Source organism: Musca vetustissima, unplaced genomic scaffold (genome assembly GCF_032173495.1).
Source record: "Musca vetustissima isolate MV318-11 ecotype Yass unplaced genomic scaffold, APGP_CSIRO_Mvet_v1 utg6823, whole genome shotgun sequence".
Taxonomy (NCBI): Eukaryota; Metazoa; Arthropoda; class Insecta; order Diptera; family Muscidae; genus Musca; species Musca vetustissima.
In genome coordinates this window covers 192,410-216,498 of record NW_026883386.1, presented here as the reverse complement: position 1 = coordinate 216,498, position 24,089 = coordinate 192,410, and the positions used below count along the sequence as shown (strand labels likewise).

The 24,089-nt window shown below is 31.6% G+C and overlaps 1 protein-coding gene across 1 annotated transcript in view; it reads right to left on the bottom strand.

Annotated features, from left to right (window-relative positions):
* The window catches only part of LOC133330258 (dedicator of cytokinesis protein 1), a 91,992-nt gene extending 69,013 nt beyond the window's left edge, over positions 1-22,979 (bottom strand). The window contains exon 1 of the mRNA XM_061538716.1: positions 22,934-22,979. Coding sequence (XP_061394700.1) covers positions 22,934-22,979 — 46 coding nt within the window. The remainder of the gene's footprint in view (positions 1-22,933) is intronic.
* Positions 22,980-24,089: the final 1,110 nt, after the last annotated feature.

The following is a 24,089-nucleotide window of genomic DNA, read 5'->3' as shown; positions in this document are numbered from 1 at the left end:
ATCTCTTCATTTAATTGCCGTTTTAATTAGTCATAAAGATATCGATAGCATATAACATGTGTCTCTCATTGAAGTACTCCCACACTGTCAACTCTATCTCTCTCACAATTGTATCTGTAAAATATGAGAGCATGGGTGTGAATTGATGTCCCCTTTAATTAAATGTATGGTCTGGAGTTGGAATTTTTTTATTGCAAATTAACATGGTGGGAAATGGGAAGTATGACAATTATTAAAATAAAAAAAAAATCAAAGCAAAAAATGGAAAAAATAACAGTTTGAAGTACAAGTGTTCAAGAGTGTTGTCAACTCAACGATTTAGTATTTTTTTTTTTTTTTTTTTTGGAAAATTTTAAATCAGAAGCCCTAAAAACACTTATGTTTGCTATAAAAATACTAACAACCTATAATACGGAAGGTTAAATAAGTCACTTTTGGAACGCAGAACACCTAAGATCATCTTTATCGGATTTCTGTGGATATTTAAAGGACCTGAGTGTGAGCCCTTACTACATAAAACACAGAAGACCTCAAAAAATATCAGAAGATCGACAGATAAATCTTGACTAATTTTTGCATGACAATTTTTAATTTTTTTCTAACAAGCGATAATTAATTATATCTTCTATTTGTTGTAATTACTGAATGTCCGTGTTACAGACTTCCAACACACAACATACATGCGTGCAGTAATTGCGATGTGTTCGCCTAGTGTAACCTATACACAGACTTGTAAATATTCTTAGTAGTGAGTTGTTTCTCTTTAGTGTCTAAGCTGTACATAGTTTACTCTCAATAAAGCCACCAGCCAGATCACAAGTGTCGTTTCCTTCAATCCTCTAGAAGGAGATCTGATAAAACTGTTCCAACACTAATGAAATCATAACCTCAAATATAAAAAATAAAACATATGCGGAATAACAGCTGATCAATTGCCTCTCCAACAGCTGATGCAATATGTGCTTGTGTAGAGATCTATAGATGGGTTTATCGAAAGCAATCGATTATTCTGAAGAGGACAGTTTTGAAAAATGGCAATAAGATTTACAAAAAAAATAAATAAGTAAAAAATATTCTTTAATCATTAAAAAATTATACATATCAACTGATTAATTTATTAATTCGAATCGTATATGGAATTCCAATCGTATATAAAAAGACGAAAGTCCTGAAAAATGTTCCTACTAATAAAAAAGGTGCTTCCATACGACCATTGAATGTTTAATTTACTTCAAAACTGTCCTGTGTAGATCTTCGCCGTTCTGAGGTCTAGTAGATTTTTTTCGTTGCTGAAAGCATTCGGAGCACTGAATAAGATGCGACAGAACATGGCTCCTTCCTGGATCTCAGCGTAAAGAATCGATTGAAACCGATTGGTAATGTAAGAAGGAAAGCTAGCAAAAGTTTAAGAGATGATTATTAAAAAAATAATATCAAGTAATGTAGTGAAGACATGAGAAAGATGTGGCAATTTTTGAACAAGGAAATAGTAAGAAGGAAAAAACATTAGGGAGAAATGATGGTAATGTACGGCAGATAAATTAAATAGACACTTCATAGACTCTGTGCATGTATTGCGAAATTCCATCCAACAATATCGGAACAGTGGTGATTGGCGGAGTAGATTTAGTCTGTTGGAAGTGTCAAAGGATCTAGTCATTAAGGAACTTAACGCATTAGACATCAAAAAAAAAGTTGTGGTTCAGATGGTATTAAACCAAAGATGTTGCTAATGAGATTATCTGTGGTTGCTGAAGTATTAATCAGCATATTTAACAATATGATTAGAGAAGGAAAATATGCAGATTGTTTGAAGATCCATAGAGTGACACCAGTACCTAAGAAAGCTAACTCAAAGAATATTCATGAGTTCAAACCTGTTTCAGTGTTATCAGTGATCGATAAAGTATCTGAGAAGATTATTTACGAGCAAATGTCGTCATATCTTGTGGAGAACAAAATTATGGCTGAAAATTAGTTCGGATTTAAAAAGGTCTCCGGATCAAATGAAGCAGTTATTAACAAAATCGAGTACATATGCAATGGATTGGATACTGACTGCAAAGTAGAAGCACTTTTTGACTTCACTAAGGCGTTCGATCTTGTGGATCACTGAATTCCGGTGAAGAAGCTAAAATATGTTGGGTGCAAGCAGGTCATTAAAAAAAATTACATACTCGGTACCAATATGTGCGTTCCGCAGGAAAGTGTGTTGGATTCACTATTGTCCAAACTTTATACCAACGATTTGAAAAATGTTCCATTTTACGGAAAACAGTTTATTTTTGCAGATCATGTGTGCTTCTATATAAATACACGGATAATAAAGTGTTTCGTACATAAATTGAGTATAACTCTGCAATATGGGCTGAATATGCAAGGTTGAACTTGTTTATAATAAACTCCGGGAAAATTAAAATCGTGAAATTTAAACCACAACAAGCTGGAGAATCTATGTCGATGCACATAAGTGGAGTCCCAGTTCAGAGTCTAAATCGGTAACATATCTTGGCCCTATTATGCAGAACAATCTGTTATGGAATTCCCATATTAAAAAATTAAAGACAACAGGAATAACTATGATAGAATTCGGAAAAGCAGACGAATTCCAAATACGCATACCCGAAAACGAGCTATCTTGCGTAGAGGCAGAGAATCCCAAAAGGACCAATCGGTATTTACGCATAAGAAAGAGGCAGCAAGAATTTTGTAAGGAGTTGCCATATAATGTGAAGGTTGCCAGGAGGCACTGCAGAGAACAGGTAAACGAAAAAAGCAGATCCATAAGGAGGTGATGGATGCGGTCAATAATGAGATCATGGAGACTCTGTTTCAAAAAAGGAGAACCCACCGATCTGTAGAGCTTCGAATTCCAGAGGTCTTAATGCTTAAATTTGAATCCTCAACTAACTTTAAAACCCCGAAGAAAACATTGCATTGGCAAGCATTGTCCACATAAACGAGACAGTATATTAATTGGATCCAAGATCAGCGAAGTGCTTTGCAAATTATGCGGCTTCATATAACCTCAATGGATTTTCTTTAATGGTCAGAGACCGCGCAAAAGGACTCGGGTCTTAAGAATCTTCCTGTCGGAGTACACAAATATGTACAGAACTTCCATAAACATACCTTAAATGTACCCTATTATTATACAGATGACTTTAGAGATTAAAGGAAAGATCGATACATATTTTTAACTGTACGGAAGATCTCCGAGGAGCTCGGGTATATATAATTTGAAGGCCTCATAAAGAGACAGAGTCTGCTATTAGGATCTTAGGGTAATACTCTAGCCTCAAGCAGAATTTTGTTAATGTGTAGAAAAGATCTCAGAGGCCCTCTTTTTTGTTTTGCAGAAGAATTGATATTCGAAATTTTCTTAATGGACTGAGACTACATAGAAGACAACGCATCTTAAGAAGCTGGAGTACAAAAATATTGAAATTTTAATTATTTCTTCTGCATCCACACAGGATGATGACCACCACTAAACACAGACGATAGATATGGGTGTTGGCAGACTTTATGACATGTACTCGGACTTTAACATTACACGATACGTATTAACACTGGCGGGTATAATTTATAAACCGGCCAATTCCATCTAGGTTACAACTCCTCATATAGATTCGTATCTTATTCTACAATCTTCTAACTCTATATCAATATCAATGACTACTTTCGAGTACTTCCTTTAATACAATTAACCATGCTTATATTATAATTTATCAATGTAGGGTTCTCTAATTAAAATATATGTGTTGCCAATCATTAAATTAATCACAATAGTCAACAAAAAACTTTACATAATTTGCATATAGATATGTTTGAAAACCTTTAATACCTTCCAGGCCTCTAAGGCCATCCATCTAGCCTTAGAGGCCTTTCAGAGGATCGGTAAGAAAGTTTAACTGTACGAATATTCCCCGAGGTGTCCTGGCAGAAATTTGCACAGGTATATTGAAGGCCTAATAAAGACATGGATGTCTTGTGAAGGATCTCAGGGATTTTCTGTGGCCTCAAGGGAATTTTCTTAAAAGCGCAGATGATTTCAGAGGATCAATTTTGTATATTTTGTCTTAGAAGTAATGTTGGCAAGTTTTTTGCAATTTGTGTCATGAAATTCAAATTTGGTTTCCACTAATTATGCCTTAATTAATACTTCATGTTAATTTTCAATTCATTTTTGAAGTAGTCATTTCGTTTAACAGCTCCGGCTAATAAAAAAGATGACCCGGAACTATGCTGGCAAATTAGTTAAAAATTGTTTCACAAAAAAAACTTAAGTTTCCACACTCAAGTAGTCGCGTATTTTTGCACTACAAAAAAATAAAACAATGGGAATTTGTAGACTTTAAATACAACAAAAAACTGCTAACAGATCTCCTATCCCTCTCCTCACTTCATCTCTCTTTCCCTGTCACATTGATGGAATGACGGAATTTTGTTAATTACAATTAATACTATTGTTCTTAACAATTAGAAAAGAAAATGAAAATGAATGAAAAAAAAACAACAAAGCAAACAATAACTTTAAATACTATTCATATCATGTTGATGCATGCATTTGAAAAAAACGACAACAGTACAATTGAAAAAATATAATGGCAACTAATTTCATACATCGTTGGGTTGACTGGCGGGATGGAATTGTGTTGGGTTGGGTTCCGCAATGGGTTGTATTTGCTGTTGATGGTTTATTTAGTACGCGTGCCACGCTCATGGCCTCAATAAATGCTAACGACGCATTTCCCATTTGTTGCACCAAAACAATCGACCATCCGACCGACCGACCAACCACCATTTCCACCCATACTTCCCCAGATGACGATTATTACTCCACTCCACCAAAGGCATTATGCAGTTATTGGTGTTGTTGCTGCTTCATTCTTTGGCCTATTATTATGATTATTAGGTATCGGGTGTTTTGAGAGTACGTACACACATATGTGTGTGCATGAAACGGATACAATCATTTCATTACTTCCCCATCCCTGCTGATCCTCCTTTGTAGCCTCACTTATCTTCTCTTTTTGTTACAATTTTTGTTAATTTGAATTTTTTGTAGCTATTGTTGCGTGCCGGCCGGGGTATTTTTGTCAACGTCGTCGTCGTCACCATTGTGTCCATAATCGCTCTTCGAAAGATGACAGCATTCCATTTCATTAAATTGTTATGACAGACAACACCATATCATCATCACCATTTTCGTAGAAGGGGGTCAAAAATGTCTTCGAGGCAAACAAATATTTAAAATTATATTTTGAAGAATAAAAACTATTATTTGTAAGGTTCCATACAAAATTGAATTAAAAATAAGACATTTTTATGAACATTTCATAAAAACAGAATATTTTAGGAACAACAGTTTTCAATTTTATGAACATTGTATTTAGTTTTAAATCGGATTTTATGAACTTTACCTAAAAAAATTACATTTTAGGAACAACAATTTTTAATTTTTTGAACATTTACTTCAATTTGAAAGATCTATAAATAAAAAAACTATTTTAGGAACAAACATTTTAAATCTTATGAACTTGTTTTTTTTTTAATCTATACATCTCTAAACATTATAGCTATAAAAATAAGAAAATCTGGAAAATAAAAATCTGATTTTATGAACATTTTCTAAAAAATTAGTGTCTTTTAGGAACAAAAATTTTCAAATCTATAAACTTTTCACTTTACAAAATCGTTGTGAACAAACAATATTTTTATGAACATTGTATCAAAAAAACATGGTTTTAGGAAAAATTTCTTAAAAATTTTTTTTTTTTTGGAACATTTTCTTAAAAAAAATTTTTTGGAACCAAAGTTTTAAATTGTATGAAAAAATTTTATGAAAACAAATAATTTTTACTAGCACTAAAAATCGAAATAAAATTTATTTTATAAATTTAAATGTTTATAAAATTTAAAAGAAAAATGTATGAACAATTTCCTATAATTTTAAATTGTTTGAACTTTTCCTAAAATATCAATTTTGTTAAAATAACCTTGAAATTTAACTTTTTATGAACATTTAAACTTTTATAAAATTTTCCTAGACATTAAATTTTTAGGAAAATTACCAAGACATTTAACTTTTTATACATATTCAAAGAATTTTAAATTTAAATAAAAATTTCATAGAAATGTAAATTTTTACAAATTTAACTGTTCATAAAATTTAAAAAAAAAAATTAAATTCTATGAACATTTTCCTACTATTTACAATTTTATGAACTTTTTCTAAAATATAAATTTTATCCAAGTTACTTAAAATTTTATGAAAAATTTTCTTAAAAATTACATTTTTTAACATTCCTAGATGTTTTAAATTAGAAGTAGAAATTTAAACTGGTATAAAAAATACGGAGAATTTAAAATTGTTATGAAATTTTCCAAAATATTAAAATTTTATGAAAAATTTATTTTTTTTTTATTAACATTTTTATGAAAATTTCCTAGAATTGAAAGTTTTTAGAAAATTCCCTAGAAATCCTGAATTCTATGAAAATTTAATAAAATATTAACTTTTTTGAAAATTTAAAGCCAAAATTCCTAGAAAATTAATTTCTTTGATAAAAAAAATCTTAGAAATATAAATTTTATGAACTTTTCACAAATGATCATGTTCTTTAAAATTTCCTAGAAATTAAATTTTTATGAAAATTTCCTAAAAAAGTAAAAACTGACCTAAAATTTCTTAGAAATTTAATTTTTTTCAAAGAAATTCTTAGACATTAAAATTTTATAAGAAATATAAATTTCCTAGAAATTTAATTTCTGAGAACATTTCCTAGAAATTAAAATTTTATGAACTTTTCCTAAAATATGAAGTTTTTGAAATATGTAGACATTTAGATGAGTTAAATTGGCTCGGTTAGAGATAAAATGCTAACCCAATAGCTTGTTCAAGGCTTCCATGCCCTTTGAGTACTCAAATTCTAGCATTAGATAATAAAAGAAATCCGTCCAAATATTATTGTAGGTTACAATAAGAATCTTGAGGAGCTCATATAGTCGGCCCGTCTGACTTTGAATATTTTCTTACTGATTAGTAATGACATAAATTCTAATTGTCAAAGAAAAACGGCTTCAAAAGCCACAACCATCGAAATACAGTGGAAATCACTTATAACGACTGGCGAATTTGGTCGCGATATCACATAAAGGATAGAGGTTTACTCTAAAATTTTGATACCGAATTTTCATTATAAATGATATGTCGTTAACAAATATTTCCAAATCATATTGGAACACCCTTTATAAAAAAGTCCACTGGAAGGCCCATAAAAGGTTGCTCTAACAGCATCTAAATGTCTTCTGAAATCTTGTGAATAATTTTTGGAGTACAAGTGAAACTTAGAATCTCTGAGACGGGAACCTCCTGCAAAAAGTCCCTTAATTGCAGTAGAAGTCCCCCTATTTACGTTTTCCATTTAAATTTCCAATACAAAAATATATTTTTAATATTTGAAATGCCTTTGTTCTCCCTTTGAGCCACTGTTCCAATTAAAACTAAATTGCATTCTTCAATCACTCACTCCATGTCTCTGCCTCGCTGCTTGTGTCTTCCCTTCCTTCCACATATGTTACCCATATCGTTGACAAATGTCCCCTAACTTCATCTCAACGAAGCAAAAAAATTAAACTACAATTTTTGTCTCAAAAAGAGATCTCATCACCCAGAGTATTGCATTTTTTCATCATCACATAAATACACGCACTTGCTCTGTTATTTTCCAAAAAATGAAAAATTGGGAGAGAATGCGAGAGCATGTGCCTCTATAATTTGTGGCGGTTGCTTCTGTATGACTAGTGCAATAACAACAAAAACAACAGCAATCATAGAGAAATTTACCCTGGTGGCACCCTGTGGTGTTGACACACTCTGTTATTTTAAACTACTATCAACAACAGGAACAGCAACAACAACAAAACACAGGGGCGGCAGCACACCACATCACCACCACGACTACTACTTCTACCCACATACGATATGTGAAGTACGAAGAACTCCTTTTACCCGAACTGTACTCTCGATGGCACTTCAGTCTCTACGGAGTCTACACACAAACACGGCAAACTACTCTATATTGCACACTACTGCACACTCCACTTTACACTACTCTCTAGTCTATATTGTCAAATGACTTGCCGTTTTGTTGTTGGTATAGTAGTTGTTGTTTTGTTTTTCAATGAAAAACATTATTTCCATTTCGTTTGAAACTGTAGTTGCCAAGAATGCATCGCATCGCATTCCCCATACCCATCGTACATTAAGTTATGCTTCGTTTCGAGCCGACGTTGTGACAATTCCACTTGTTCCATTTATCCATTTGTTGTTGCTTGTCTACAATTTCAAATGGGGATTCATTCACGACTCAACATGTTTTATCCCTTAAATTGTTGGTTGATGCTGATTGTTGTTGTTGCTGTTCTTGATGTGTTATGTTCAAGAGTGTGGGTGTGTATGTATGTTTGCAAAATATGAATAACGGGGGGAATTGAGGACTATTTTTGTCCTGCATTATTTTTTTCTTAACAAATAAACACACGCACATACACATAAACTCAGGGAAAAGGGGTTATGAATGAATTTAGCAAAAAAGTGTTTGTTTTGTAATTCCACACCACAATGCAAACCGCGTTTTGTTTTCTATTGCTCCCCCACCCCACCCACCATCACAATCATCTAAGCCAAAAGGGGTAGAGACACACACAGACAATAGGCAATCACTTTAAGAGAGATTGACACATGCATAAATAAGTAAGCATGTAATTTGATACTCTCTCTATCAGAGTCTGAGAAAGGAATTCAATTAAGTGATTACAACGAAAAGAAAGGAGAAAGTAGTGGGTGGGAGAGTGAGCGAGTGGTGTTTGGAAGGGAAGAGAGTGGGAAAGAGATTAATGTACAGTAAACTCTTTAAATGGAATATGAAGGTGATTTTAAAGATCTTCTAAATGAAATGGCCTAATAAAAATAATAGAAAATAGTTAAATAACAAAAAAATAATAATAATAAAATAAAAAAAAATAATAAAAACTAAAATAATAATTACAAAAACAATAATAATTAAAAAAAAATATATAATAAAAAAAATAAAATAATAAATAAGAAAAAGATAAAATACATAATAATAAATAAATAAAATGCATAATAATAATAAAATAAAAATAATGGTAACAAAATATTAAAATAAAAAATAAAAATTTATACAAATTGTGAAAAATAAAAAAAATATTAATAGTATTAAATTAAAAAAAACAATTAATTAAGTTTAGTAAACTCTGTATAAGGAATTTCCTTTAAAATTTAAATTGCTCAAATATCCCTTTTATGCGGGATTCCCTGTAATTTCCTATTACCCACAAGGATGCAATGTATGAAAAAAGTATGTGTGCGCGTGTGTTTGGGAAAATTGAATGCGGGCCATAAAATTTGAAAACAGTTTTCCCCACTTCCCACTACTCCTTAAAAGTTCATTAGCACAGATTTATCTCAGTTAACAACAAGAAGCAGCGCACACATTTGATTTACATATTTAATGAGGTGGAAAATACCATTAAGGGACTAAAGTAGTAGTACCCATGCCACCACCAACACTAATCAACCACTCATTAATGAGTGGATTTGGGAAATTTTTTCAATAATCACTATGACAACGATTACGACGACATCCGTCTAACATATTGACCACCGACCACTACGACCGACCTTTAATTGGTTGTGGATTTAATTGGGAAATTTTGATTGGAATTTTCAAGGCCTAAGGAATTACACACTCACAAATGCTTATTTACTTTATTTATTGTTACCTGAATAATTTTAAATGCCTGCACAACGTGCAGGACGACTCGAAAACCGAAAAACACTGCCACATTTGAAAGGTAAACTTAAAGTGATTTTATAAAAAAAATTTGTTTACAAAAAATGCAAAAAGTGAAAAAAAAAATCCGTTTGACTTCTTTGGGCTTCTTTATAACGAAAATAAAACGTTTCAGGAAAAATTTCCTAAAATAAAATTTATGTAAGTTTTTCCTATTAAATAACGAAAATAAAACATTTAAGAAAATTTTCTTAAAATCGAGTTTATGCAAATTTTTTTTAGAAATAACGAAAATAAAACGTTTTAGGAAAAATTTCTTAAAATTGATTTTACGCAAATTTTTTCTTAGAAATAACGAATATAAAACGATTTATGAAAATTTTCTTAAAATCGAGTTATGTAATGTTATGTATATAAATTTTTCCTAAAAATAATGAAAATAAAAAGGTTTTAAGAAAATTTTCTTGAAATAAAATGTATGTAATTTTTTCCAAAAAAAATAACGAAAATAAAAAGGTTTTAGGAATTTTTTCTTAAAATTGAATTTATGTAAATTTTTTCTTAAAAATAACGAAATGAAACTTTTTAGGAAAATTTTCTTTAAATCGAGTTTGTGTAAATTTTTTCTATAAAAAATAACAAGAAAAATTTCTTAGTTTCTTAAACTAGAAGTTTATTTAAAATTTTCCAAAAAAATAACAAAAATAAAAATGTTTTGGGAAAATTTTTTTAAAAACAAGTTTATGTAACGAAAATAAAAAATTTTAGGAACAATTTCTTTAAATCCAGGTTATGTAAATTGTTCGTAAAAAGTAACAAAAATAAAACATTTTAGGAAAGTTTTCCTAAAATTTAGTTTTGGTAATTTTTTCCAAAAAATAACGAACATAAAACGATTTAGGAAAAATTTCTTAAAATTGAGTTATGTAAATTTTTCCTAAAAAAAATAACAAAACGTTTTAGAAAAAAATTTGTAAAATCGAGTTTATGTAAAATTTTCCTAAAAAATTATTTCCTTTGAAAATGAAACAATTGACATCAAATGGACATTACAATATCTCTACCTATCTTTCTCTATAATATATATATATATATATATATATATTAGTTTGTTAATGATATTCCTAATTTTGTGAAAATACACTCAAAGAAAAATTGTGTACTTTTTTTGTTATTCTGTAACACTTCATATTTTTAATTAATTTCATTTATATTTATTTTTGTAGTTTCATTTCAAATTTTTTACCATTAAATGAGGTAATTTCATTTAGTTCAGTTTTTTTGTCGGATTTTTGTTATCTCGAGTATTTTCATTATTAGTATTATTATTTTCGTTTCGTTGTTTATTCGCCCTGTTAACAGTTCGACAACAAACAAAATCAACACAATAGCATTGAAGAGGATTTTTGTTGTTGTTGGTAATTTGTTTTGTTATGGTGTGGCTTTTTATCTATAAGAGTTATTGACCAAGTTTTAGTACTTATTTTTATTACACCATAATAATTGATTTTTTTGTTGTGGATTGGAGCAAACACCCCTATCTAACCGCCTAAAATTTAGCTGATTTTTTTGTATGCATTACACATACCAGAAAACCCATCGTTTTCCAATAATTGGTAAGAGAAGAAAAAAATAAGAATAAATATTATTAAAACAATTTTGTTATTTTTATATTTTATTATATTTTTATGACTATTTTGTATTTAATTATTTTATAATTACTTTTATTTTATTAAAAATAACATTAAAAATGTATTTTATTTGCTTATTATTTTTCATTTTATTTATTATTATTTTCTTCCGTCAACCTTTATAATTATTTATGAAAATATTTTGCAAACAAAAAACTAATTTTTAATACCAAGAAGACAACATTGACGATGGCGATAATTGCTACGATGATGGTGGTTGTTATTTTTTTTTTTTCTACCCAAGCACCCCTATCTTTCAAAATATACCCATTTACTCTACTCGATATTTCTTGGAAGGCTTAATTATTAATGGCATAAATTTAATTGTCGAGTTCAGTTTTCATTGAAAAAAAAATCACCCATGCTTGCTTTGTGCACGTTTTTAGAATATTTTTAAAAGGCCTTGGAGTTAATGGCTAAGGGCAAAAATTTTCAATCCAAATTACTGTTATTAAACATGTTAATAATAAAACCAACCCTTATTTTGTAATAATTGATAGTTTGTGTTTCGAAAACAAAAACCTTTTATCAAAATTATTTTGAACTAGCATATACCCGCTACTTCGTCAGCGAATGTGGGAAGTATTTAAAACCCAATACCAACCAATATTAACACTTTTAAAACCGTTTGGTACCAATGTTCTCTTATAGTACTCAACCCTACACACAAATTCTGACCGCAAAATAAATCAAGCACTATACAAAATTTTGTGTCATTTAGTTAAATTTCCAAATTTCAAATATAGCTTCACCCAAATCCAAATTAAGTACCAGTTAGTAAACATAAATATATAAATTGTCATAACTTCCTACATTAACATACGAATTTCCAACACTTCCCACATACCCCAATCTTAATTTCAAATTTCAGGATTCTATCGGTTCCCCTAAATCCAATATGTTTCAAATTTAGTGCCATTTAATACACATAGGTTCAAATTACATTACATTACTACCTACATCATGCAATCAATTTCAAGATTTCAGCTCTATCGGTTAACTTTTAATCCAAAATGTGCCAAATCTAGTGCCATTTAGTACACATTTCCAAAACTTCCTACATACCCCATTCGAACCCCCAACAGTGATCCTAACCACCATTTGGTACCATTTAGTAAACATTATTACGAATGTCCAAAACTTTCTACATAGCCCAATACTACACCCCGACAGTGATCCTAACTTCAAATTTCAAGATTCTAGCTCTATCGGTTTACTCAAATCCACATTTGGTACTATTTTGAAACTGTAACCCTAACTCCAAATTTCAGGATTCCAGCTGTATTGGTGCACCAAAAATTTAAATTGTACAAAATTTAGTACACATTTGTACGAATTTTTAAAACATACCCCAATCCTACACCCCCACAATGATCCTAAATCCAAGTTTCAAGATACCAATTCTATCGGTTCGCCCACAATTCAAACTGTACAAAATTTAGTACAAAGTAATAAACATTTCAACACTTCCTACATACCCCGGTCCTACACCCCCACAGTGATGCTAAATCCATGTTTTAGGATTCAAACTCTATCAGTTCACTCACAATTCAAATTGTACCAAATTTAGTATACAGTAGTAATAATTCCCACACTTCTTGCATACCCCAATCCTAGCCCCCACACTGATCCTAAATACAAGTTTCAGGATTCCAACTCTATCGGTTCACCCACTATTTAAATTGTACCAAATTTAGTACACATTAGTACAACTTTTTAAAGCTCCCTACATATCTCAATCTTAAACCTCAACAATGATCCTGACTCCAAATTTCATGATTCTAGCTCAATTGGTTCACCTAAAATTCAAATTGTACCAAATTTAGTACCATTTAGTACGAATTTCAAAAACTTCCAACTTAACCCAAACCAACACCCCACAGTGCTCTAAAATCTAAATTTCAGGATTCCAACTCTATCGGTTCACCCACAATTCAAATTGTACCAAATTTAGTACACAGTGGTACGAATTTCCACAACTTCCTACTTAACTCAAACCAACACCCCCACAGTGATCCTAAATCCAAGTTTCAGGATTCCAATTCCATCGGTTCACCCACAATTAAAATTGTACAAAATTTAGTACACATTAGTACAACTTTTTAAAGCTCCCTATATATCTCAATCTTAAACCTCAACAATGATCCTGACTCCAAATTTCATGATTCTAGCTCAATTGGTTCACCTAAAATTCAAATTGTACCAAATTTAGTACCATTTAGTACGAATTTCAAAAACTTCCAACTTAACCCAAACCAACACCCCCACAGTGCTCTAAAATATAAATTTCAGGATTCCAACTCTATCGGTTCACCCACAATTCAAATTGTACCAAATTTAGTACACATTAGTACAAATTTTTAAAACTCCCTACATATCTCAATCTTAAACCTCAACTATGATCCTGACTCCAAATTTCATGATTCTAGCTCAATTGGTTCACCTAAAATTCAAATTGTACCAAATTTAGTACCATTTAGTACGAATTTCAAAAACTTCCAACTTAACCCAAACCAACACCCCCACAGTACTTCAAAATCTAAATTTCAGGATTCCAACTCTATCGGTTCACCCACAATTCAAATTGTACCAAATTTAGTACACAGTGGTACGAATTTCCACAACTTCCTACTTAACTCAAACCAACACCCCCACAGTGATCCTAAATCCAAGTTTCAGGATTCCAATTCCATCGGTTCACCCACAATTAAAATTGTACAAAATTTAGTACACATTAGTACAACTTTTTAAAGCTCCCTACATATCTCAATCTTAAACCTCAACTATGATCCTGACTCCAAATTTCATGATTCTAGCTCAATTGGTTCACCTAAAATTCAAATTGTACCAAATTTAGTACCATTTAGTACGAATTTCAAAAACTTCCAACTTAACCCAAACCAACACCCCCACAGTACTTCAAAATCTAAATTTCAGGATTCCAACTCTATCGGTTCACCCACAATTCAAATTGTACCAAATTTAGTACACAGTGGTACGAATTTCCACAACTTCCTACTTAACTCAAACCAACACCCCCACAGTGATCCTAAATCCAAGTTTCAGGATTCCAATTTAATCGGTTCACCCACAATTAAAATTGTACAAAATTTAGTACACATTAGTACAACTTTTTAAAGCTCCCTACATATCTCAATCTTACACCTCAACAATGATCCTGTCTCCAAATTTCATGATTCTAGCTCAATTTGTTCACCTAAAATTCAAATTGTACCAAATTTAGTACCATTTAGTACCCATAAGTAATAATGTCTTAAATTGAGTCCTGACCCCAATCCTACACCCCTACAGTGATCCTGACTCCAAATTTTATTGTTTCCGCTCTATCGGTTCACCCAAATCCAAATTGTACCAATTATAGTACGATTTAGTACTTTTCGTACACATAAGTAACAAATTTCCAAAACTACGTACATATCACAATCCTATACTCCGACGGTAATGTTACTTTCAATTTTTAGTATTCTAGCTCCATTTGTACCTCCAAATCAAATTTGTACCAATTATAGTACCATATAGTACTATTCGTACACATGAGAACACGGTTTCAAAACCATCTCCTTATATCGACCCTACTTCCCAACCCTAATTCGCATTCCAAATTTCAAGTTTTTAGCTCTATCCGTTCTCATGCTACAGAATTGTACCAAATTTAGTACATTTTCGTACATTTCGGATAGTTGTAGTTCGAATTTCCAAAAACCCTTTGGTACATCTATCCTACACTCCATCAGTGACCCTCAATCCAAATTTCAGAGTTCTAGCTCTACTGGTTCGCCAAATACAAATGATATTATATTTAGTACTTTTTAGTACTTTTCGTACCCTTCTAGTACGAATATCCAAAAACCCAGCCTTATCTGTCACATTTGGGCCAAGAGTGACCCTCACCCAAAATTTCAAGATTCTAGCTTCAGCCGTTTCGTCTGGGCGTTGATGAATCGTTAAATCAGTCAGTCAATCAGTCAGTCAGTCAGTCAGTCAATCACTTTACTCTTTTATTAGTATAGATTGATTTATCAAAAAAGATTTAGAACAGGGTTGATGGGGGTTAGGCAGGAATTTTTATTTTTATTATTATTATTTTTATTATAACCCAGGGCTAAAATAATGCAATTTAATAAATAGTAGACTAAAAATTTCAATTTGTTTAATTGAATACCAATATCTCTAAATACTGCTCCCTGAAGAGCTAACATTGGTGTGGACTATTACGGCTTCATTGAATGCAATTTATTTAATAAAATAATATTTTCAATTTACGAAGTCATTTATTAAATGCAATTTTAATTTCTAATATCAAATCAAATAAAATGTCGTTTTTCTCTTTCCATTTTATATCTGAGAGAGGCATCAGCCTTTGAAATGATTGATTGATTGATTTTTATTTTCTAATTATTCCCTTAGGTCCTGCATTCTTTTGTATGCAATTTATTTTATAAAATAATATTTTCCATTTAATTTATTAAAATAATCAATCGAAAATTGCAATTTCTTTTATTAAATTTAATGCAATTCATAATGAAACACCTACTCTAGCATTTATTTCTCTTTCCATTATCTCTGATAACTCCCCACTGAACAGTTAACATTCCAAGCAAAAGAGCATCTCCCATCATAAAGAGTGTGAGTATTGTAATACAACAATACTATTGTTGTATTAATTAACTCTTCTCTCACCAACCAACAAAACAAACATAAACACGAGAACAATGCATATGAAACGGTTATTGGTAATCAATCAATCAAATTGAACAGAAAATATCTAGCCATCAAGTATTTATGTCAATAACACACACACAAACCCCCTCTCACTCTCTCGGTCATACACACATACTACTCTTCTTCTTCTTACTAAACATAACTGCAACAGTTAATACAAGAGGTAGAAATATCAAAAAAAAAAAAAACAAAACAAAACGATAGAACATTTGATAAGGTGTTTTATCAAAGAGAGTGGGAGAGAAAGAGATGGAGAGAATGTGGAGAACCAAACTAAATGCAATGCAACCAAGTTATAATAGCAGCAATTGTCATCGTGTTGTTGTTTGTTATTGTACAAGCAAAACAAAAACACAACAAACGAAAATAAAACAAAAAAAGACATAAAAAATAGTCGCCGTAACATCTATCTGTTCATCTGTAGAGGCCAGTAACCGTCACGAATAACTTAATTAAAAAATAGAAAAAACACATCTTGTGATTGTTATTAACAGCGTCGTATGGCGTACGAAGAGAACCGGTTTACAAGGTAAACTAATAAAATATTTGTTGGAGAAAAAAATAAAAACAAAAATTGTTTTGCTACTATCATTTCGGTAGCCAGAGATCAACGTCGATGATAAACAGAGAAGATAGCGGGGGAATGGTTTTAATTTCTAAAGAATAAAATCAGGGAAAGGAAGTTAAGAGAAGGATTCTAAGGTATTTTGAAAGGAAGTTAAGAGAAGGGTTCTAAGATCTATTTTGAATGTCTGAAGGCTAAATTGAACTGAAGAAACTGAATATTTTATTAAAGAAAAATTGAGGTTTATAAGGGTTCTGAGGCCTTCCTAGACCTTAAGAATTTCCTTAAGAATACAAATTTGAGTGACTCGGGGCTTCCTAGGCCTTTTAATGTCATAACAATGCCTTTAAAGGGTCTCAGATGCCTTAAGAATAAAAAATCTGAATGTTTCAGAGTTTTGCTACATTGTTGTTGACATTTGAAGATCTCTATCGTCGTCTGAATAACATCAGCATCCCATTTTGCCTTGTAAAGGCTCTTCTAATGCCTTAGAAATGCAGCTGCAGAATTTCAGAAGCTTACACAGAAATGACAACAGAAAAAATCTAAAGGCTTCAAAATAATAAGAAGAAGGTCTTCTACAGTATTCTGGACGGTATTTAGAATACAACAAATGCCTTTTATTCGCATTCTATCGCCATTTTATAATGTGCTGAATAACAGCGGACGAGGTTTAAGGTATTCGGAAAATTCTAAAGGTTTCAGAATAATAAGAAGGTATTCAGAATACCAAAATCAACTTTTATTCGCTGAATAACGTCGGAATGGTTTCAAGGCATATAAAATAGCGTGGTAATGTCCCGAAACTGTTCTATATAGTTCTATAAATGTTTAAAAATCATCTGAAGGACATTACATCTTTGCTGAGTAGTAGTAAATGGTTCTAACTTATGCTGAATTGTATTTGGGCGACTATATGTCATTATGAATAGCATCGGAAATGATCTAATGTAATTCTAACACTATGAGAGAGATTAAGAAGACATTAAGTGTATGCTGAATAGCATTGAAAGATCCCAGACAGATGCTGAATTGCAATTCTTTCGGAATATCATCTGGAAATGATCAGAGGCACCTCCTAATAATGTCAGAAGACATTAAATGTACGCTGAATAGCATTAGAAGGTCTCTGAACAGCAAAACAATATTTTTGGAAAGATTCTGAGGTCTTCGAAATATCATTGGAAGGTCAATAATATGTGCTGAATTGTATTTTGATGGCTATATCATTCGGAATAGCATCTGCAAATGACCAGAGGCACCTCCTAATAATGTCAGAAGACATTAAATGTGCGCTTGATAGCATTAGAAGGCCTCTGAACAGCAAAAATATTTTTGGAAACCTCTAAGATCTTCAGAATGTCAACGAAATTAGTGGGAGGTTTTAAAATTTGTATTGAAAAGATACTCGAGGTCTACCAAATATCATGTTCGGAGATAGTAATGGCATTAAAGGTCTCTAAGAACTAATAAAAGTACTTTTATTGAATATCAGTAGGCCTCAAATTTTTTTCGTAAATTGTATATGAATGATTTTATGGTGTTCAGAATTGTATTGAAGCCTTCGTTATTTTTTTTTCATTACTTCAGGATTCTTCGAAATCTTCTGAATTGCCTTTGGCTTCTCATAAGTAAGGGGGCTACTAAATATCATCAAAGGTACTAAATATCATCAAAGACCTCTTGGAAGTATACCAGAAATTTCTCAGATCATTCCTGATGTTATTCAGCACAAGTTAGAAATAAATTCAGCTGAATAGCATCAGAGTGACTCCAAAGTTGTCTGAACTGCAAAAAAAAAACGACATTGGGAAGCCGTTGAGGTCTTCTGAAAGAAATCTGAATGTTCTGAATACCATTATACGAATGTAAAATTGTGCTGAATAGCATCCCTGAGGTGTTTTCTTTAGGAAGAAAAATACTTCCCACGCCTTCTTTTGGCTGTAGTCAGCAGAAATATTTCCTAAAGCATCATAATTAATTGAATTTCTAATTTAATAATAAATAAAATTAAAAAAAATATTTTTTTTTCTGTACCCAATTTTCTTTAAGACCACCCTAATATTTCCTCCATTCCACACCATTACAACAATTAATGCATTACAACTCTATTTAATGTAATTTAATAACTAATCACATCATGCCTATGAAGAAAATCACGGTCATTACCATGAGAGTAATCACAAACAAAAACAAAGCTGCAGCAACAACAACAACATAAAAAACAACAAAATACTTGCAATTAAATACCTATGTGTTTTAAAAACATAGACGACAGCGAGACAACAACAACAATTAGACACATTAACAGCAGAAGCATCATCATCAACGAGTAATGAGAGTGTATGTGTGCTACGTCACGGTTATTGAAGGTATTTGCATTGGGGGGAGTTGAGCATGATACAACAGAGAGTGGGTGGCTGGGTGATGGCAGTGTTAGTTGAAATGATGAAAGAATACCACAAAGAAGATAACCATCATTAGTTAGGCACTCTACGAGGTTACGGTATTTGCATGGGAGGGAGGTAAGCAATAACAACTGAGTGGGTGATGAGAGAGAGCGAGTACCGTAAAAGAGACTACCATTTATTAAATGTGTTATGTTATGCCTAAAACTAACACACCACATATATCCTGCTGCTGATAATTAATTAATGGTTGACTTAAGATAAATAATTAATTTAATGAGATCAAGATCATCTTCACCATAATCTATCTCTCTCTAGCAAGCAAACATCGTATGGTTGGTGGAACACACATGAGAATGTCATTTAACAAAACAATTGGTTCTCCGCACCTAACTTTTTTGGTGTTTAGCGTTTCAAATGCATTCAAGTGTTGAAAACAAAACAAAAGGTATGAGAAATAAAGAAAAAAATAATTGAAAATTAAAAGTAAATTACATTTTAAACAAAAGGAAAACTATTAAGACATTTTTTCTAACATCAAAAAAAAAAAAAAAAAAGAAGAAGAAGGAAAAATATGGAAAATTTTTGTAACACACTAAATGTGTTTTAGAGATTGAGGGTGTGTGCTGTGAGTGCATATGTGTCAAAAGGAGGGGAATATAACGAATTGACTTGTGGTGCAACAAGTAACACAGTAGGAGGTCACTTGACTTATGGCCCCAGAACAAACAAAAATTGAAACAGAACGATGGAAATTAAACAGTTTCTCTAAAGAAAAGAAAATTTTGGAAAAAACAGACACAGATAAAGGCACACATATTTTAATAATCCATAAAAAATTTTAATACGGCTAAATATATGAAGCAGAAAATAAGGCAAGAGGTGGAGAAAATTTTTCCATTCCCGGAAAAAATACTTTTTGCACTTAAAAACAAATTTTCCACATGATAAATTTTTCCTAGGTAGGAAATATTTTTCAGATTGCGGATTTCCTTCATTTGTTTAGTTAAACAAAAAATAAATACATATCGAATTTTCAAAAAATAAACAAAACTTAAATTATCGAGAGATTTTTTTTTCAATTTGAAAAACATTTTGACTAAAAATAGTCAATGAGTCTTTTTCTAATGAACTCAATTTTTTTAGAATGTGTTTTTGTATGTAAATGGCAATTGCGGGTATCTAATTTGGATTAATGACCCCATTGTGGGTAATCTGCTTAATGTTATAATGTCAAGTGGATTTTTTGGAGATGTTATTTTGATATTTTTTAAATATTTGTTTTATCAGAGGCCATTTGAAGTGTGTATTTTTGGGGATTTTCCAAAATAATTGAAATAAAAATAGATTATTTTTTTTGTGGATAATTTAAAACACGCTCTATTTATGAGCAAAGAAGTTCTCTAAAGAGAGAGGAAGGTTCGAAAGAGTAAGAGAATTAACTTGAGGTCTTCTGAAGTGAATATCAGCAGGCCATTGACATGTGAAGTCTCAGAAGTCGTCTAAATAGCACCAGGGAAGCTTTTCAGGCCTTCCGAATGAATCCACACCTATTTGGATAGGTAAAATTATTACTTCGAGGTTTTATAATGAACATCAGCTAACGTTTGAATTTATTTTAGGCCTTTTAATGAATATCTGGAGGACATTGATGTTCTCTAAATTATATGAGAGGTATATGAAGTCTGCTGAATAGTACCAGGGAGGTTCTGAGGCCTTCCGAATAACTCCACAGCTACTCGGATAGGTAAAATTATTACTTCGAGGTTTTATAATAAACATCAGTTGACGTTTGACATCCTCTTAATCAAGAGGAGAAGTTATCTGAGGCCTTCTAATGAATATCAGCAGGGCATTGACGCTCTTTAAATTATATGAGAGATATATGAAGTCTGCTGAGTAGTACCAGGGAGGTTCTCAGGCCTTCCGAATGAATCCACAGCTATTCGGATAGGTAAAATTATTACTTCGAGGTTTTAAAATGAATATCAGTTGACGTTTACATCCTCTTAATCAGAGGAGAACATAATTGAGGTCTTCTAATGAATATCTGGAGTACATTAATGTTCTCTAAATTATATGAGGGGTATATGAAGTCTACTGAATAGTACCAGGGATAACCTCAGGCCTTCTGACTGGATCCACTAAGCCTCTGTTACTCGAATAATTTCTTCGAGCTATTCTAATGGATATCAGAATACCTTTAACATCCTCTAAATCACATCAGGGGTCTTTAAAGTCTTCTGAAATTGTACCAGAGAAATTCTCAAACATGTCGAATATATCTCAGTTCGGATAAATGGCAGCAAGACGGCCTCTTAGAGGTTGTAAAGTTATCTAAATCCTTCTAATGAATATCAGGAGGACTATAAAGTGCTCAGAATAGTACCAGGTAGGTTCTCAGGCCTTCCGAATGAATCTACTAAGCCACTGCCTTTTTAGCCAAATAACATAAATTCGTCTATGCTTACTAATGTTCGTACAAATAATAGTAGTATCATTTAGACCCCAATGTGTGCTGATATTCAGATAATTAATAAAAGTACTTCGAGAAAAGTCCACTGAATTATGTCAATAGGGCTCTCAGTCCTTCTGAGTCCATCAGAGCTCTTGAAAATAACATAAAGTAGCGTCAGAGTGCCAAAATATAATCAAAGGTCGTATAAATTCGATAATTTCTTTAGGGAAACATCGAAGAGGATGCTGAATCGAATGCCTCGAATATTCCCAGAGGTAATAAACATGTTCTGAGACCTTCTAATGAATCTCAACAGACCTAAAAAGTCCACTGAATTGTGTCAATAGGGCTCTGAGTCCTTCTGGGGACCATCAGAGCTCTTGAAAAGAATTATAAAATAGCCTCAGAGTGCTAAAATATAATCAATGGTCGAATAAATTCGATAACTTCTTGAGGAAAATCTCCTGAATTGCATAAGGGAAGTCTTCGATGCCCGCCTGAATTGCATCTGACTTCATAAAAATATTATCGGATAACCTAAGAGAGTGCTGAATGTTTCACAGATGTTCAAAGGTCTCTAGGATGTTCGAAGCCTTCCTGAATTGCATCGGACTTCATAAAAATCTTATCGAATAACCCCGAAGAGAGTGCGTAATATTTCACAGATGTTCAAAGGTCTGTAGAATGTTCGCATCTTTCTAGAGACCTTTATTTTATTTTATTTTTTTCATTTATTTAATGTATTATTTTTTGGAATTTTTTATTTAATTTATTTTTTTGATATATAAATATTTATTTTTAATCTTTTTTTTTTTTTTTGTTTTTGCAAAAAAAAATCTTTTTAATTTGTTTTTTTAAAAAAAATATATATCATTTTTTATATTAAAATTATTTTTAATTGAATATTTTTACATTAATTTTATTATTTCCTATTTTTCCCACTGTCCAAAAATTTCATAAAAAATAAAAAAAATCTAACCCCAATCATTCACCTTATTAAATTATTTTCATCCCTGTGCCATAGATTGCACACCACTGCAATTTCAAAATGTCCTTGTCCATTATTGTGTTTTGTTCTGTCCATCGGTGATGGTTATTTGCATGTTGTGAATTTGCGCCGTTTATGAGCAACTTGTTGCATGGCCGGTCATGTCATGTAAAAACACAACACTCACACAATGAGAGTAAACAACGAAAAAAACCGCAAAAAAGAATTTTGCAAGAAATTATGAAAAAACACTTACCAATTCCGAAGACATGTTTGGGACTGCTCGTAGTCCAGACAGTCATTTTGACGGTTGTGATGATGGCAGCAGTTTGAAAAAAGTTTTTCCACAATTCTCGGCAGAAATTTAAAATTTGTTATTGTTTTTTGCTTTTTTATTAAAAAAAGAACAAAGTTCAGGTAGCTTCAAAGCAACTACGATTATTGAATTGTTTTTATCACACGAACACACATACACACACTTATGTACATTCTTGTATAAAAAATGACAAATCTTAACGAATCACTTCACTAGGTCAGACGGCATTCTTGTTTTGTTTTGAGACAGATATTCGTTAAAGTATTCCATTATTTTTGGGTTGTTGTTGGTGTTTGCTGATTTCACTTTACTAAATTCATAGTTGTTGGTGTTGTTGATGTTTGTTACAGTTGTCTGGTTATTGTTGTTTATTATTGGATGAGTCTTGCAACTCGTTGGCAATATTTTTTTCAGCTGGCATTTGACAGATACAAAATTTCGTTGATGATGAAGATCACAAAACAAATTTGAATATTAATGCTGTCACATTTAGCAGAAAACGAAGATACATTTCACTTTTCTTGACATTCTATGCCACACAAAGATCTTTTTTTATTCACCAAAAAATATAGACAAAAAACTATTCTCTTTTTTATTTTATTTCAATTAAATTTATTATTGCGTTTTTTCACATAATTTTCGCTTTTTTTATTTAATTTAATTGGGGAGTTGGCTGGCTCGGTCACATACATTTACACAGTAGAGCAGCAGCGGCAACAATAACAAAAAAAAAACAATAAAGAAAACAAACACACAAAATAACCCAATGTAAACACAAATGGGCCTATCACTGCGTCAACGTTGATGTCTCAGTCGTGGTCGACAACGACGTCGTATTCTTCTTCGTCTTTGCCGTCGTTGTTGTTGTTATTGTTAAATTAATCTTCACAAAAAAGTCATATCTCATTTCTTCTTTCTCACGTAATTCGTCATTTACTATTATTGTTGTTGTTGCTGCTGTTGACGATCGGCATTGATGGTTGGTCGCTGTTGTTGTGGTGGTGGTAGTGTTGTTGTTTTTTGATTATTGTTGATTGTATGACAAATAACTTTTATTTTTAAATTCTTCTTAATATTTTTCAAGTAAATGCATTTA